General features: G+C 37.7%; 1 protein-coding gene and 1 long non-coding RNA gene across 2 annotated transcripts in view; both read right to left on the minus strand.

Moving 5' to 3' along the window:
- Nucleotides 1-1,923: 1,923 nt before the first annotated feature.
- LOC128217319 (uncharacterized) lies at nucleotides 1,924-16,451 on the minus strand. Its single transcript, XR_008258220.1, has 2 exons — nucleotides 16,282-16,451; nucleotides 1,924-4,009 (listed from the first exon to the last, which is right to left on the minus strand). It is a non-coding gene; the product is annotated as an uncharacterized LOC128217319 (long non-coding RNA).
- The window catches only part of LOC128217318 (uncharacterized), a 126,947-nt gene continuing 117,165 nt past the window's right edge, over nucleotides 6,975-16,756 (minus strand). Inside the window, exons 2-4 of the mRNA XM_052924402.1 lie at nucleotides 12,678-13,211; nucleotides 12,262-12,378; nucleotides 6,975-8,338 (exon numbers count right to left, since the gene is read on the minus strand). Coding sequence (XP_052780362.1) covers nucleotides 7,482-8,338; nucleotides 12,262-12,378; nucleotides 12,678-13,026 — 1,323 coding nt within the window. The 5' untranslated portion in view covers nucleotides 13,027-13,211 and the 3' untranslated portion in view covers nucleotides 6,975-7,481. The remainder of the gene's footprint in view (nucleotides 8,339-12,261; nucleotides 12,379-12,677; nucleotides 13,212-16,756) is intronic.

Below are 16,756 nucleotides of genomic sequence, written 5' to 3' on the forward strand. Positions count from 1 at the left end.
GTTTTCATCGGTTGACCTTGACTGTGACCTTTTGACCTTCTTTTTTTTAATTTTGAAGCTACAGCAATACAATTCGGACCATGTGTACAGTTTTGCAAAGAAGTATCAATGTTGTCCTTGGATGACATTGACTGTAACCTTTTGACCTATTTTCTTTTTTTTGATGCTACATCAATAAAATTTGGACCATGCTTACAGTTTTGATAACAAATATCAGTGTTCTACATTGTTGGCATTGATTGTGACCTTTTGACCTACTTTCTTATTATTTGATGTTCAGCGAATCGTTGTAGCATGATTGCTTGATGTTATTATGGTATTCTTTAAATGTTAAATTACCCATCGACTGTTGTATTTGTCCTTCTGGACTAGTCCTTGACATAACCGGCGAGGATTCATGTCAAACTAAACCAAAATATTGTTTTATGCTCTGTTTTTCTTTTTCATTTTAAAAAAAATATGATAAAATATGTGTTTTTAGATGTATTACCTCATTACATCCTCATAGGTTCTTGAATCTCCTAATAACATATGCAGGCTACGTCTGATATCAAATATTACACATGATAATTCCATCTTGAATATTTCATCCATTGAAAAATTAAGAAAACAATATTATTTTACAGCCAGAAGAAGATTGACAGATTCCTGGAACAAGCTAAGGACAAGAAGGTTGTGATTGACATCAAAAAGCGGCAAAGGGGAGCCCTGAATTTCCATAAAGAACAAATTCACAAGTTTGACAAGTAAGGCCGTCTCTGTGGCCTAGTGGTTAAGCGTCCGCCTACGGAGCGGGAGGTCGTGGGTTCGATCCCTGGCCGCGTCATACCAAAAGACGTTAAAAGTTGGTACAAGTAGCTCCCTTGCCTGGCGCTGGCATTTAAAGGGTAGTGCTTGGAAAAGTGGTGTACTCAGTACTGGTTCAACCCAGGAAAGTTGTACCCTGTGTATCGGCGCTTCACAACGAGCACATAAAAGAACCAAGGGTTCCCTTTTCGAAAAAGAGCTAGGGTATCGCACACAGACTTCCTTGTATCCCACCACTGTCTCTTCAGCGTGCTGTCCCTTCAGCAAAAACAAAGGACCCCGTTTGAAATAAGTGCTTGCACTTTCACGGGTTATCCTTGACCGTAAGGTCTAAAGAAATGCAGACATACAAGGCAGGCTTTGTTTTGACCTTATCTACAAATTAGCTGACAAAATGGGATATAATTAAGTTGTTGGCCTTTCAAATATGATCAAGAAGAGAAATGTCTTGTGACAAGAGTATTGCCAATTCTTGGCATGTATTGACATATTGACTTATATCAATTAAGTAATATAATACACCACTGAGGGGCATATGACAATATCAGGACCGGCCAGTCAGCCAACGAAGGTGTATATGGACCGAAGCGATAGACGAGGTCCATTAACTTTCGGGGCTGACTGGCTGGTCCTTTAATATGTCATATGACCAGAAGTCGTGACGTATTATATTCCTTATATTATACTGAACATTTTATTTAAGAATTCAATATTTAGAAAGCACTTTTTAAATGTTTTGTTGAACAAAGCATTTCATGTTTACTTGTGAAAATTGTTCGCCGTTGTGAAAACCGCAAGTTGTACTCACCATTTTTATGACGTCACATATTTCCACAAAGTTTTTTGTATAAGGGGATATTTATCACCAACAGTGACATTTGATATTGATTGTCCCATGAAGCAGTTGTCAGTCCTGTACAACAAGGCATTCAAACTCTGGACAGGACACTGCAGTCTCAAAGTGGCCAAAATCCACAAACATTTTCTACAGTGGCACAGGTAACCATCATCTTTAACACATACTTCTTACTAATGTTTGCAAATGAGCTTAGCAAAACCAATACGTCACTCATATAAAAATTTGCGTACATGTAATATAACAGACGATACATTAAGTAAGGTGTGAGTTTTAAAAAATGAAAAGACAGCTACACATGTTAAGTATCAATGCATGTACATTTTGCAATGGTTTTACATCAACTGGCCATAAATTGTAGCGTTAAATTACACTCGTAAAAACGCGTAATTACAAACAAAATAGTTTCAAGAACTAAAACTGACAGCCCGAATTCGCTGTTGAGGCAGTTCAAATTGATTGCCTCTTCAGTGCAAAATAGCATCGTGCTTTGTTTAAACGATTGTCAAGCACGTTTTCCAAAGTTTGATTGCAAACAGTAGTATGAGGTCATTACTTTAATGTTTATTAATAAAAACAGCAAATTAACACATAAATCTACACATACCAGTAGGTATCTAGGCTATATCAATTTAGTTGATTTTGTGAGTCAGTGATTTTCATCTTGGTACAGCAGTATTTCATCTGGATAGTGGTACTTTGTGAGATAGGTAAGTACTGGGTACTGTGATTTTGTGAGCCAGGCAAGTGGTTTTCATCTGGGTACTGTGATTTTGTGAGCCAGGCAAGTGGTTTTCATCTGGGTACTGTGATTTTGTGAGCCAGGCAAGTGGTTTTCATCTGGGTACTGTGATTTTGTGAGCCAGGCAAGTGGTTTTCCTCTCGGGAACTGTGATTTTGTGAGCCAGGCAAATGGTTTTCATCTGGGTACTGTGATTTTGTTAGACATGCAAGTGGTTTTCATCTGTTCAGACAAGTGATTTTCTTCTGGGTGCTGTGATTTTGCGAGCCAGACAAGTGATTTTCCTCTGGGTACTGTGATTTCTCATCTTGGTACTGTGATTTTGCAAGGCAGACAAGTGATTTTCCTCTTAGTACTGTGATTTTGCGAACCAGGCAAATGGGTTTTTTTTTATCTTGGAACTGTGATTTTGTGAGCCAGACAAGTGATTTTCATCTGGGTACTGTGATTTTGTGAGCCAGGCAAGCGATTTTCCTCTGGGAACTCTGATTTTGTGAGCCAGGCAAGTGGTTTTCATCTGGATACTGTGATTTTGGATCCATGCAAATTATTTTCATCTTGGTACTGTGATTTTGTGAGCCAGGGAAGTGATTTTGCCCTGTGTACTGTGATTTTGTGAGCCAGGCAAGTGATTTTCCCCTGTGTACTGTGATTTTGTGACCCAGGCAAGTGATTTTCCCAATGGAACTGTGTTTTTGTGAGCCAGGCAAGTGGTTTTCATCTGGGTACTGTGGTATTGTAAGCCAGGCAAGTAGTTTTCATCTTGGTACTGTGGTATTGTAAGCCAGGCAAGTGGATTTCATCTTGGTACTGTGGTATTGTGAGCCAGGCAAGTGGTTTTCATCTGGTACTGTGGAATTGTAAGCCAGGCAAGTGGTTTTCATCTTGGTACTGTGGTATTGTAAGCCAGGCAAGTGGTTTTCATCTATGTACTGTGGTATTGTGAGCCAAGCAAGTGGTTTTCATCTTGGTACTGTGGTATTGTGAGCCAGGCAAGTGGTTTTCATCTGGGTACTGTGGTATTGTGAGCCAGGCAAGTGGTTTTCATCTTGGTACTGTGGTATTGTAAGCCAGGCAAGTGGTTTTCATCTTGGTACTGTGGTATTGTAAGCCAGGCAAGTGGTTTTCATCTTGGTACTGTGGTATTGTAAGCCAGGCAAGTGGTTTTCATCTTGGTACTGTGGTATTGTGAGTCAGGCAAGTGGTTTTCATCTTGGTACTGTGGTATTGTGAGCCAAGCAAGTGGTTTTCATCTTGGTACTGTGGTATTGTGAGCCAGGCAAGTGATTTTCATCTTGGTACTGTGGTATTGTGAGCCAGGCAAGTGGTTTTCATCTTGGTACTGTGGTATTGTAAGCCAGGCAAGTGGTTTTCATCTTGGTACTGTGGTATTGTAAGCCAGGCAAGTGGTTTTCATCTTGGTACTGTGGTATTGTAAGCCAGGCAAGTGGTTTTCATCTGGGTACTGTGGTATTGTGAGCCAGGCAAGTGGTTTTCATCTTGGTACTGTGGTATTGTGAGCCAGGCAAGTGGTTTTCATCTTGGTGCTGTGGTATTGTAAGCCAGGCAAGTGGTTTTCATCTGGGTACTGTTATATTGTGATCCTGCAATTGTAAAATAATTGGTATTATGTATAAAAAGGTGGAGGTTTATATATGCACAATGTAAATTGCTTATAATGTCAATTATTCTACAATTAATATATACATGCAGTATTCTAAATGATATTATGTCATATACAGATTGTTTAAGTCTTAAATGTAAATTTCTTTCTATTTTAGGATGTTTGCCAGACTTCAAACGCAAATCGAAATGCTACAGAAAGAAATCAAGCGAACTAATTCAGCAATCAAGAAATACACCCGTCAATTTCAGGTAATTATGATTAAAGATTCTGCCAAAATACATTTGTTTCAAGTTCGGAAATGATCAGTCAAACGCTCCTTAATTCCACGGCAGGCAAGATAAGTTTGCAGTATCAGCCAGGGAAGTGTTCGGTGTAACCCTAGGGGGCAGTATCAGCCAGGGAAGTGTTCGGTGTAACCCTAGGGGGCAGTATCAGCCAGAGAAGCCAGAGAAGTATTCGGTATAACCCTAGGAGACAATATCAGCCAGGGAAGTATTTGGTGTAACCTTAGGGGGCAGTATCAGCCAGGGAACTAAACAACGAGACTTTGTACAGTATATTTAATTATGAAAAAAAACAGCTATGGACAATAAAAAAGCATTGATATGTTTATAAATATAGATATAAAATGTTTAACAACCTCTGAGTGAAACTGCCGCAAGCAATGATATAAAACAAGGACCTTCATACTTCAAATCATACAAATATATCTCAAACAATCTCCTTTGTGAAGAGCTATCAGCATATTTAACAATATCCTGCCTAAAACGATTTGTGAGCCGTGATCTCTTTGGATTATTCGAACCGAGATTACATCCGTAACTTTTCGGCCATTTCCGCAACGCATGAGGTGTGTATCAAGCTGCTGGATTTCGCCTTATAAATTATCCATGAGTACGAGCTTTTTACAACTGATTTGTCCAGGGTCATATATGTTACGATACGCTTGGTTGCCGAGGATGCCAAGACAGATTAAACTAAAGCGCAGACATTTATTTATTTATACTCTTGTGTCGAAAGCTGCATCGTGTGCTATTAGGACGGGGTGGTTAAATTCGTTCAACCACTCGGTAAATTAAGACAGGCCAGTACACACGACCATAGACTCAACCAGTGTCTTCTAATAAAACATTTGCTCTCTATGTATCGCGATTCCGGTAAGCGATTTGATGGATGTCAGAATACGGCCACCTGCGGGTATGACGCTGTTACCGGTTTTATTGAGACAGTTCACGGTGTCGACAAAAAATGCACGTTGATTTTTTTAAACCATGAACGAGTCCCTTTAAATTACACATTTTTTAAGCTAATGGTGTTACATTTTGAGTCAGTTAGATAACATCAAGCTAAAAACAAATGATTGAGAATGGCGGTTAGCAGATGTGCGTGTATGCGCATGCGGGTGTTGGTCCGGCAGTGTTTTCGAGCTCCACCGAAATCTTGCATTGGTAGCAGAGCGATGTTTTCACAAAACTACCATATTAATCAATGTAAAGCGGCAAAAGCAAATTAAAAGAGATTTAGATATGTGATCAATAATCAATAAAAACCTCAAAATGAAAATGATTTATTTTCAGTTGACACCGAAACATTAAAATATTAAATCGGTGGCAAAGGCCGAGTAATAGGCGTATCGAATTCAACGTTAAAATTACATTTTGAACGCATTGTTTACAATTAATTGCTAAATAAAATTAAACAAAACCTACCCCGAAAATTCAAATATTTTATTGCATAACTCGAAAGGCTGAATTTCAGACTAGAAAATAGTACACAAAAAATAGGAATTGCCAGGCATTTCACGAAGAAAATGTCAGTCGATGGGCGTAAAGAAACGCACAATTATCAAAAGACACACTGCTTATCTTCCGCAATCTAGATAATTTACCCACGTTTTTAAAATTGGTAATGTTATCGTTATATAATTTAATTTAGGCATCTCTAAACCAATTTCCATTACTTTATGATGAAATATCGGTAGTCGAGATGCGCCAAATGTATCACTCGATGTGAGAAATCGTATGGTGTCAGATAGCATCCTTTAGCACTAACCGACGACGCGTATATAAGTTTAAGCAAAAATGCGAAAAAAAAATCACACTTCCTTCTGGCCAATTTACAAAAATAATGAAATATATTTTATATTGAATGTCAATTAAAACTATGACAGCTGCACCTCCTAAACAAATGTTGATATATACTAGTAAACGAATTGTCTTTTAATTCCACGATTCCACACCCGTTACAAATCAGCTAAAGGCTGTTGTGAGATTGGTTGATTGATATTATCACGCAAAGCCTTCATTTAATTAAGGAAAGGTTCGAAAATCCAGAAACTTGTGAATGAGTTCGAGTGGCCAAATAATCGACTTTCTAAAAATATTTGGACTGTGCCAGCGGGAGGGGGGTTCACATTAATTATGCTGCCAAAGAAGACTAGATTTTCTTTTTATACAGTCGAACCCCGTTGGCTCGAACCCCAGGGACCGTCGAAAATACCTCGAGCCTCGAAAAATTCGAGCCAAGTGGTTTCCTTCAGTATAATAAAATCGGTCGTTTACATCAGTTCGAGCTAACAAGGAATTCGAGCCAAGCGAGTTCGAGCCAACGGAATTTGACTGTACTTCAATTATATCTTTAGCTGTAATTAAGGTTTCAAACAGTAAACTACTAATACAATAGCTAGTTCAGATACATTACTTGGGAAATATGTTTTGGTCCAAAAACATGAGCGAATCCATTTAAACACTTTTTTGACATTAGTTACATCTAGAACACCAATGTTTGTACAATTTATTCAATAAATATATGAGGAATCAAGTTGCACATTGGTCAATGTCGGTTTAATCATTCAATTCATATATGAGGAAACTATTTTAACTATGGTCAATGTCTGTTCAAACAATTCAATCCATCTTTTTGGAAAAAAATTCACACTTAGCTGAATGTCTATTGAATTATTTATTCAATATACATGTATAAGGATACGTACATATATGTTTAATTTCAATATAAACACATTATAAACATCATATTTACTAAATACAAACTGATTGAAAAAAGACACATCGTGTCTATATCTCTATAATCTATATTCTGAATCATTCTATTACACAATTACATTTTTTTATTAAACATTCACAAGTAAGAAACCAACTTGTTGGTATATTTCATACACAATCAGGTACTAACATTTCAATTACTAATACACATTTTCATACTCGTATATCTTATAATACATTACTACACGACTTGTCACTAATTATTTGAAAACTGTAAGAATTCAACATAATTTAAAAGTCAAGTTTCCGTCAAATACTCTCACAGTAATTGAATTAGGCGATATGTGAAAATAAGCATTGTATATGCGTATTGCCAGTATAATATTATACATTAGAATTATTTCACACCTGATACAAATTTCACTCATATAAATTGACTGACATGATCTATACTAAGTTGAATACCTTCACGAAATTCTCCAATTCAGGTCTTTTATACCGACTGCAGGTGACAAACATCATCTTCTTCTGTGAACAGTAAGCCAAAATGCGTGGACTCTCTATCCCCTCCTCCCTACCCAGCAGTTGGGTTATCTTGCCGGTGAGCGTGTCTAGTAATAGGATGTTGTAACTGTCCATCCCACACACGAGCAGCTGGTTGTCCCCTACGGCAGTCATAACACGTGGTGATTTCAGTATCGGGTCTTGGTATGTATGGAGCACCTCTAGTGAGATGCTCAGCTTGGTTATGGTGTTGGTGCTCCAGTCTGAGACGTATATGACTGGAGAAGTCAGGCTCTCCCTGGTCACTGTCAGATAGCAGGGATTCTGAAACAAAGGTTCTCCACTGTTGTATTTGTACAAACTCTTCTTCACCTTTCCTTTCATGTTCATCAACACAACCTTACCTGGGCAGAAGGACACTACCAAGTAGTCATCACAGAAATCTATTCCATAACAGTATCCATCTACTTTAACACGATCCAGTAATGTTACATTTCCCTGAGTAGATACGAATTGTATCTTATTCTTCAAAGGCAGAGTGACGGCTGCCCTGTCCCCGGGCAGGAGACACATGTCCCACGGTTGACCTGGAAGTTTCACCTGGGACACCATCTTGTTGGTAGTGGTGTCCACAAGCTTTACTGAGCAATTGTGGCAGTCAGCCAGTAGGAGCCTGCCTCTGGACAGGAGGGTCATACTGGTCAGGAAGCATTCACGGGTGTCGGCTGCCTTCTTTACTGGAATGTCAGGCAGCTTGCGAAACTGGGATTGGCTTAGATCTGCTCGGCACTGGTTTAAGGCTGAAATATCGAAAAAAAATGTTCATGAACAACAACTTGAACTAGTGTTTATATATGTCCGCTTCGCTGGTATTTAACATTTAGCAAACGAAGATATGTTCATAGTAAACGCATGTATCTAAATATGTGTTTATGACCTTGATGGAACGTGCATGAATGAAACAATATAAAAAATGGGAATGTACACAAAGAGATATTTGAAGCTTTAAAATAAATCTTCTTGGATTGTTTGCAAATCTATAATTAAATTGTATAAATATGTTTGAAACTTAGTTTTGGTGATAAAAATGTTGTACACTCAAATGTTATCAAATTATACTGAAAAGAATATATAGATTAAGCCTAGGAGGAGTATCCTTAAGAGGTATGCGGCGCAACCCTTGGGGCAGTATCAGTCAAAGAAGCATACGTTGTGGCAAAAGGGGACAGTTTCAATCAGAGAAGTACGTTGTAACCATAAGTGGCAGAATCAGTCAGAAAGAATACGTTGTAACTATAGGGGGCAGTATCAGTCAGAGAAGTCAACATTGTGACCATTAGGGGAGTTATCAGTAAAAGAAGTATATGTTGTATGCATAGAGGGCAGTATCCGAAAGAGGAGTATACGGTGTAACCATAGGTAGCAGTATCAGCCAGAGGAGTATACAGTGTAACCATAGGTAGCAGTATCAGCCAGAGAATTATACGGTGTAACCATAGGTATACGCTGATATGTTCATAATAATATATATACAATACTTAACAACCTCTGACTGAAACTGCCGCCTATGCTAGATATGATATATTCTAGCACACTGGATAGGCATTTCCGGTGAATTCAGCCGTGCTGGAAAACTCCATCTGGCATCACCCCATGCCAGATGAGTCACGCGCTGTGACGTAATAATTTCAATTTCTTTTATAATACACTTTATGTAATCATAATTATGAAATTTAAATAGATGAGTTTCATTAACATTAACTTCACAAAAATATACTTTAAAAAACAAAACAAAATAACCCTTAAAATATGTGTTGTCGAAGGAACTAATTGACGTATGCAGTGAATACAAATTACTGCGCCTCATGACGTCAGTTAACATGATCGCACGCGCTTTTTGGTGATAGGTACACAAATGCGCTTTTTATGTATTTTCTTAACCAAAAAATATAATGCATGTATGCTAGAAAAAAATATCTATCATGTGTGTCCATTCCTGATAGAAAAATACGACCCTCGGGCACGCTGCGTAGCCGGTAACTCGGCAAGCCTCGTTACCTGGCAACGCAGGTGCCCTCGGGTCGTATTTTTCTATCCGCAACGGGAACACATCGTCACCTTAGTGCAAGAACTCAATATCTGCTTCTATTTCTATATGCAGTTATTGAGTTATTGCACCAAGGTGACGACATGACATATATTATTAATACAGCGGCTTCTTATCATAATTTATATAAATATATAAAACAACCTCTGACTGAAATTGCCGCCTATGCTAGATATGATATAATACAGGACCTTCTTACCATAATTTATATAATTATATTAAACAATCTCTGACTGATACTGTCGCCTATGACAACAACAATATAACAGAGAGACCTTCTAATAGTAGATTTATATCTTAAACAATCTTTAACTAGTACTGCCGCCTATGATAGCAATGGTGTAACACAGAGACTGTCTAATAATTATATCAAGCAATCTCTGACTGATTTTGTCTTCAATGATAGCAGCTATGTAACAAAGAAACCAAATATATCAAACAAATTCTGACTTAAAATATCGCCATTGATGTAACACAGAGATCTTCTGATAATAGAAATAAACAGGGCTTTTCTGCCCATTTTCGGAAAAAGACTCTAGACATTTTGCGGAATAAAAAGGGTTGTTACGAATAATGCCTGAACTTGGAACTTTTAAAGTTAAAAGAACAAGCTTTTCAGATTTGACCTTTTAAAGTTAAAAGAACAAGCTTTTCAGACTCTTGCGAATGAGGTAATTATTAAATATTAGTTTCTTCTTGCTGTCAAAAGACCTGACACGGTTGAAATATCAATCCATCGGGTGTAAATGTATATTGCAATAAATCATGACAGATAATATTCCATACTGATCCCTGAATGTGATGAAAATCAACGATTCAGAATTAAATTATCCACAAAAATTATCATCACATAATTATCAGGATGTTGAATGAAAAAGTTCAGGTAAAAGACTTTCATAATTCATTCATTTTTATTGCTTTTTAGTTTGATTTGGATTTTGTTCTAAAGATTGAGAAAAATATTGGTAATTTTTCTTTGGGAATAGGTCCGATAGTCTGACCCGTTGGTACTATAGAAAAAAAGCCTGATATATACCAAACAATCACAGACAAATACTGCCGCCTATGATGGCAACGATGTTTGTACAATCTTAAAATGTGTGGTAATGTAAAATATTTCATTTGATGTTTCAAACGAACAAATTTTGTATTTACACCAAGACCTGCGCTAGTAACGAATCACCGTAGATAAATAATTAAATATTGTACAAAATCTAACAACCGATGGACCCTGAAGAGATGTTTGGAATGATCAATTAAACTTCTTAATTTTTTTTATTTGTTCTTGTAGATGACCAGTCTATGCTTTGTAAAAATAGTAAGGCTGTTTTGAAATGATCTCATTTTGTTCTTATTTCCTATATTCACATAACGTTTAAATCAATACATACACACAGATTCAGTGCTAAGTAAAATATAGTAATAATTTCGAGATGTTACTTTTAGAGTACATACACTGTAACACAAGAAATGCACACACATACAGTAGTCAAAGCTACAGAAACAAGCTCAATAGCAAAAAGTTTAAACATAAACCCGGTTTACTGGCACTGGGTTAACGCCAAAGACATAGAACATAAAATCACAAACAAGAAGTGATATTCATGTTTCGTCAGACGGCCGTATTGTAAAAGTGAGTGGAACTAATCACCCTATCAAACTTCGGTATTAAAATGAAGGCGGGGGTCTTTAAGCGGCATATACTGCCCTTTGTTTTATTTATAATGGTGTAGTGAAATAAGAGTTATCTTTGATTGTAGTCTTTATTCTAAGCCAAATGTTGCCTTCCGACGTAGCATATATGACGTAATTTATCATGTGGTATGCGCACACTGAATACGATATTAAGGATAAAAAAGCAATATAAGTAAGCCTTTTATTAATTATATTCCTGGCTAAATGTCACATGTTTTCATTATAAATGCAATTTCAATTACGCAATATTTTGTTTAATGACGTCATTTCAACATTCTCACATTTCTTTCATTCGGAGCTCCTCGGGTTTTTTCCCGAAAACAACCTCGGATGTATGCTGGTATATCAGTAGAAGTAGTTCGTATTTTCTTAATTAAATCATCAATTAAATTTAGTGATTCAGAGTTTTATCAATTATCTAAGTTTATATTGATTGCCAGTGAAGTGTATTATTGCAAACAAAGTAAAGATTCCCAAGAGTCTTAAGTCATTAACTGCTAAATTAAATTACTACGCGATCTACTTGCAGCAAACTTTCCAATTTATTCATCCGAGGTTGTTTTCGATGAAAATGGCCGAGGAGTTCCGAACGCATTTTTTGTGAGGTGACGTCAGCAGAGTAGAATACAGCCATGTTGCACTGACAGAAGTAGATAATCGTAGAAATACCGTAATGTAATACCCACATAATATGGTTTATAGCATTAAAAATATATGCCTAAAGTTTATTTGGATCGTAATTTATTTGGGCAATATTATTTGTCGTACTTCTTAATTAGTTTGCTTTTGTTTAGTACTTTACAACATATCGTTTAACTCAGCGTCAACGTGCCTGGTAAGCTTGAGCGACATCAAAAGGCTTTTGAAATGAGACTGTACTACATAGGGCAATGTCAAATTTGTGTGTGGCTGTACACAAACCTTTTGGTGATACGTCTTGCATGTGTTTTTGTTGTTGCTGCATAGTCTCGAGTTGCCGTGGTTGCTGCTCATTCTGTTGTTGTTGTTTTTGCTGCCCTGCAGCAGCAGTTGATTCGCCTGGTATTATGATTGGTACAGATAAAGAATATACACTTATTATTTTACCTTAACAATAAAGTATATATCATTCAAAATAGATGCCTTAAGTTTATTTGTATCTCAATTTTAGTTGCGAAATATCATTTGTCCAAAGTATTTCATTATGTCATTTTTGTAAAGCACTTGATGAACTTTACACCATGGTTTTTAACGTAACGTTAACGTGCTTGGTTAACTAAAGCGAGGTCAACAGGCTTTTGAAAACAGACTAATCAACTGCATTTCTTAGGAAATGTCAAATTAGTCATTGGTTGTACCCAGACCGTTTTGTGATACAGCTTTCATCTGTTTTTGGTGTTGTTGCATCGTCTCCTGTTGCCGTTGTTCCTGCTTCGTTTGCTGTTGTCGGTGTTGTTGTCCTAACGCCGACGTTGATTCGTCCTCTTCCAACCGTCCTATTGTTTTTTCGGAAGCTATTAACTTCTCAGTTTCGGGGTCCCTGTGAAACTTGTATCGGGGAACTTCATTCCTCCTGCTCACATCTTCCAGGGCTGCCTGGAGACCTGCCAGCTCTTTCATAGCTCGTTTTCCTACTATTAATAGCTGGTTGCCATTGTCGTCCTGTGCTTGTAGCTCCGACTTTAGTTTCTCAATGGATGATTTCATGTTTGTGCATTTTGATTTCAGTTCATCTAGCAGTGTCTTGGATGTTCGTTTCTTCTGATCAATTTCTGCTAAGAGTTCGTTTTCAAAGTTCGAGAGGGAGTGCGTGTGCGTGTACGTGTGTTCGGGGAGAGGGTGTGTGGAGGCACGAACGTGTGTTTGGGGAGAGGGAGTGCGTGTGTGCGTAAGTGTGTGTGGGGAGAGGGAGAGCGTGTGCACGAACGTGTGTTCGTGGAGAGGGAGTGCGTGTGCACGTACGTGTGTTTGGGGAGCGGGAGTGCGTGTGTGCGTACGCGTGTTCGGGGAGAGAGAGTATATGTACGCGAACGTTTGTGGGATATAGGGAGGGCGTGTGCGCGTACGTGTGTTCGGTGAGAGGGAGTGTGTGTGTGTGCGTACGTGTGTGTGGGGGGAGAGGGAGTGTATGTACACGTACGCGTGTTAGGTAGAGGGAGAGTTTTTGCGCGTACGCGTGTTTGGGAGAGGCAGTGTGTATACACGTCCATGTGTTCGGTGAGAGGGTATACGTGTGCACGTGTGCTAATAACCGTATTTTTTTAGTTGATGCGAATACTAGTTTATATATATATATATATATATATATATATATATATATATATATATATATATCATATTCTCAAATACTTACACGCATGCTAACCTGTATTAGATTATTGTGTATTTCATTTAAAGTTCCCATTTTGGCCTGGTAAATAATAGTGTCCCCTCCGGTATTCATGAATGTTTTTAAATATACATAATTATATCATAGACCATTTTTATTTTTTGTGAACGCTTATGTAAATACATTCAATTTAAGTAAACAGTCGATATAAATCACTCGCGAATCCGTTTAGTATGCCAGTGTTTCCATATCGATAGAACATGAGATTATTTCCCTGGTGGGGCTTGAACCCACAACATCTTGGGTGAAAGGTGAATACCTATACCACTAGTGCACTCTCTTTGACCGGTCTTAATATCATGATATATATGCGTGTACTTAAATGGATATGAGTGAAACTGCAGCTCCTTAGGCAATAACTTATTTCCGTATATGATTTTTATGCTGGTATATTTGTTTATTTATCACACCACGGTGGTACATGTGACATGACTATTGGTGACACATTTTTCCGATATCTTGAATATGAATTATTATCACAAGATACAAGTTACCATACATATTGCATTGTGTTTTAGTGGGTTGTATGTCGTGGTCGTGGATGGTTGGAGAGGGTTGGGGAAGTCGGAGGAGGGGAGTGGCTAAAACTCGGACACGTCTTTAATTTACGAACGTCTAACTTGTTTAATACTGCATTTTCTTAGGTTGTAGGTCGTTGTTGTAGGTGGTTGGAGATGGGAGGGGAGGTCGGAGGGGGGGGGGAGTTCTATGAAGAAATCTCATATACATACTTTAGATACATTTCAAAGTGTTGATGTGTTGTACACTAGGGCTCATATTATACCCTTTGTGGGGTGAGAATGCTGTGTGTGTCTGTGAGGGGTGGGGGGGGGGAGGGGGGTCTCGGAAGGAGCGGGGATGATGGATTTTGGCGAGACGTTTTATAATGCTAACTTTGTTTTCTTTGCTTATCGTTTAGGGAAGGGATGGTGGTGGCTGGGGCTACTATACTACACTTTGTATGCGAGGAGTCGGGGTTGATATGGGCAAGACGTTTGTAAAGAAGGAGCAACTCAAAGGGTTCAAAAGCTACAGATAATTACCGGGAATCAGTTCCATTACTGCGCGATGGGGGGCGGGGGGATGCGCTCTGGCTCATACTTCATTATATATGAGGGCGTATGTCGTGCGTGGGTTGGGGTGGGTGATGAGTGGAAAGAAAGCTTGAGGGGGTAGGTTATAAAATGCATCAAATGCTACAGTTAACTACTGTAAAACACTTTTGTTTTCCCCAATAGTTCGTTAGGGTGTTGATAAAGCTGATGTTTACAAAAGCCAGAGGAGGAGGGTTGTGGCTATTATAATTATTAAATGGTTAAAATGATACAGCGAGTTATCGTATTTTTTTCATGTTTATCATTTTACTGGCCAGTTACGTAAATTACATTGTGTTTATTATGTGTCTTAAGAATTTAACACTAATTGTATTAAATATACATGAATCATTACATTTTGAGCCGGTAGTCGATAAGTTTGACTGGGGTTCGTGATTCAATTTCGGTCAAAATGCATCCTCACGCCGGCCAAATCCTAATAGCCTCTTATAAAACAATACCGTACTCAAGTTGTTAAATTAAACGACTTGATTACGGTATTGTTCTATAAGAGGCTCTTAGGATTTGGCTGGCATGAGGAAACTATTTAGCTGATGGAGAACTGAGAAATATAGTTAGTACATTTGTACTTGATGTTTTCAATCTTTAAACATAATTCAAGAGTGTGGTTTAGATAGTTAAATATTGTTATCAAGGAGATTGTTCATAAACAATATCAAAGATGTAATGCTTGGCTTAGTTAATTAATAATTATATTTTTATAGTTAAGAAGATCATGTCAATACTTAATAATAAACTATTATTGATTTTTTTGTTTTATTTTTGAAAAGTGTCATAATAAACAAAATGAGATGAAGCGTTAAACCTAAGAAACATGCACTATAAAAAGATTTTTCCGAAAAATGACCAAAGCCATTGCTCCTCTGATTTTCATGTTTGTCGTAATGACCATTAAATGAAATGAATTAGCTGTTACAGCAGATAACTGATAAAAATTACATGGAGAACCAAGTCAGCCCTTTAACCCTTAGCACAAAACCACTGATAGCAGCATAATGCATATGCTGCTAAAATCCAGGTATATGCTGGCATACAGGGGTTTCCTTCTTAATCGAAATTGGATAGGCATGGCCCCCAACCTCCTCCGACTTCCCCACCCCTCTCCAACCACCCACAACCACGACATACAACCACGAAAACACAATGCAGTATTAAACTCCGGCGTACAAACCACATCGAATACTCTCTTGTATAAACTTTAGAAAAAACCGGGTTTTCCGGGATTTTCTTGATTTCGGTAATTCTACCGACTTAGTGTGTTCGTTTTCGAGGGAGCAGGGCCGCGCGTTCTAATTTGTGCCCCATGTTATTAGTCCATACAAAGGCCAGGATTCATTATAAGCTTTTTTGTTACGGCAAACTGGTGGCAACTTGGAAACAAAAACATGTCAGAATGAAATGAAAGTCTTTCTAAACGACAATTATTGTGAGTAAGAAAAAATACTATTTAATACTTACTTTTGGCGACTCTTGAAAGAAAGTCCTTTTCGATAGTTACTCGAATATCTTTAGTACACAACTCATTACTTTCACATGTGGTTGTATGATTTAAATAGTTGCAGTTTGGATAGTAAACGAATTTCAGGCGTCTTCAAAAAACGAAAGTACATGTAGCAACTTCCTTGATAAAAAATAAGGGAGGTTATTATGGTTGATGCTATAACCCGGTATCCGGTAACCGGGCTATGTTGATACCGGGCTGCGTGATCAATACGATCAGATGATAAATCCCGGTATATCATGGTCCGCTATTTATTGCCGATTGAAGTAATTATTAATTATAAACAGAACCTGGTTTTACAGGCATATAAGTTTTAGCATTTCCGTTTATCCTTATGAGTCCTATGATATATTTAAGTGTATATTTCCCTTATACTTGTTCTATACAAAAGTAAATTATTTAGAAGACATATTTAGCATACCAAATAAGACC

Source organism: Mya arenaria, chromosome 14 (assembly GCF_026914265.1).
Source record: "Mya arenaria isolate MELC-2E11 chromosome 14, ASM2691426v1".
Lineage (NCBI taxonomy): Eukaryota > Metazoa > Mollusca > Bivalvia > Myida > Myidae > Mya > Mya arenaria.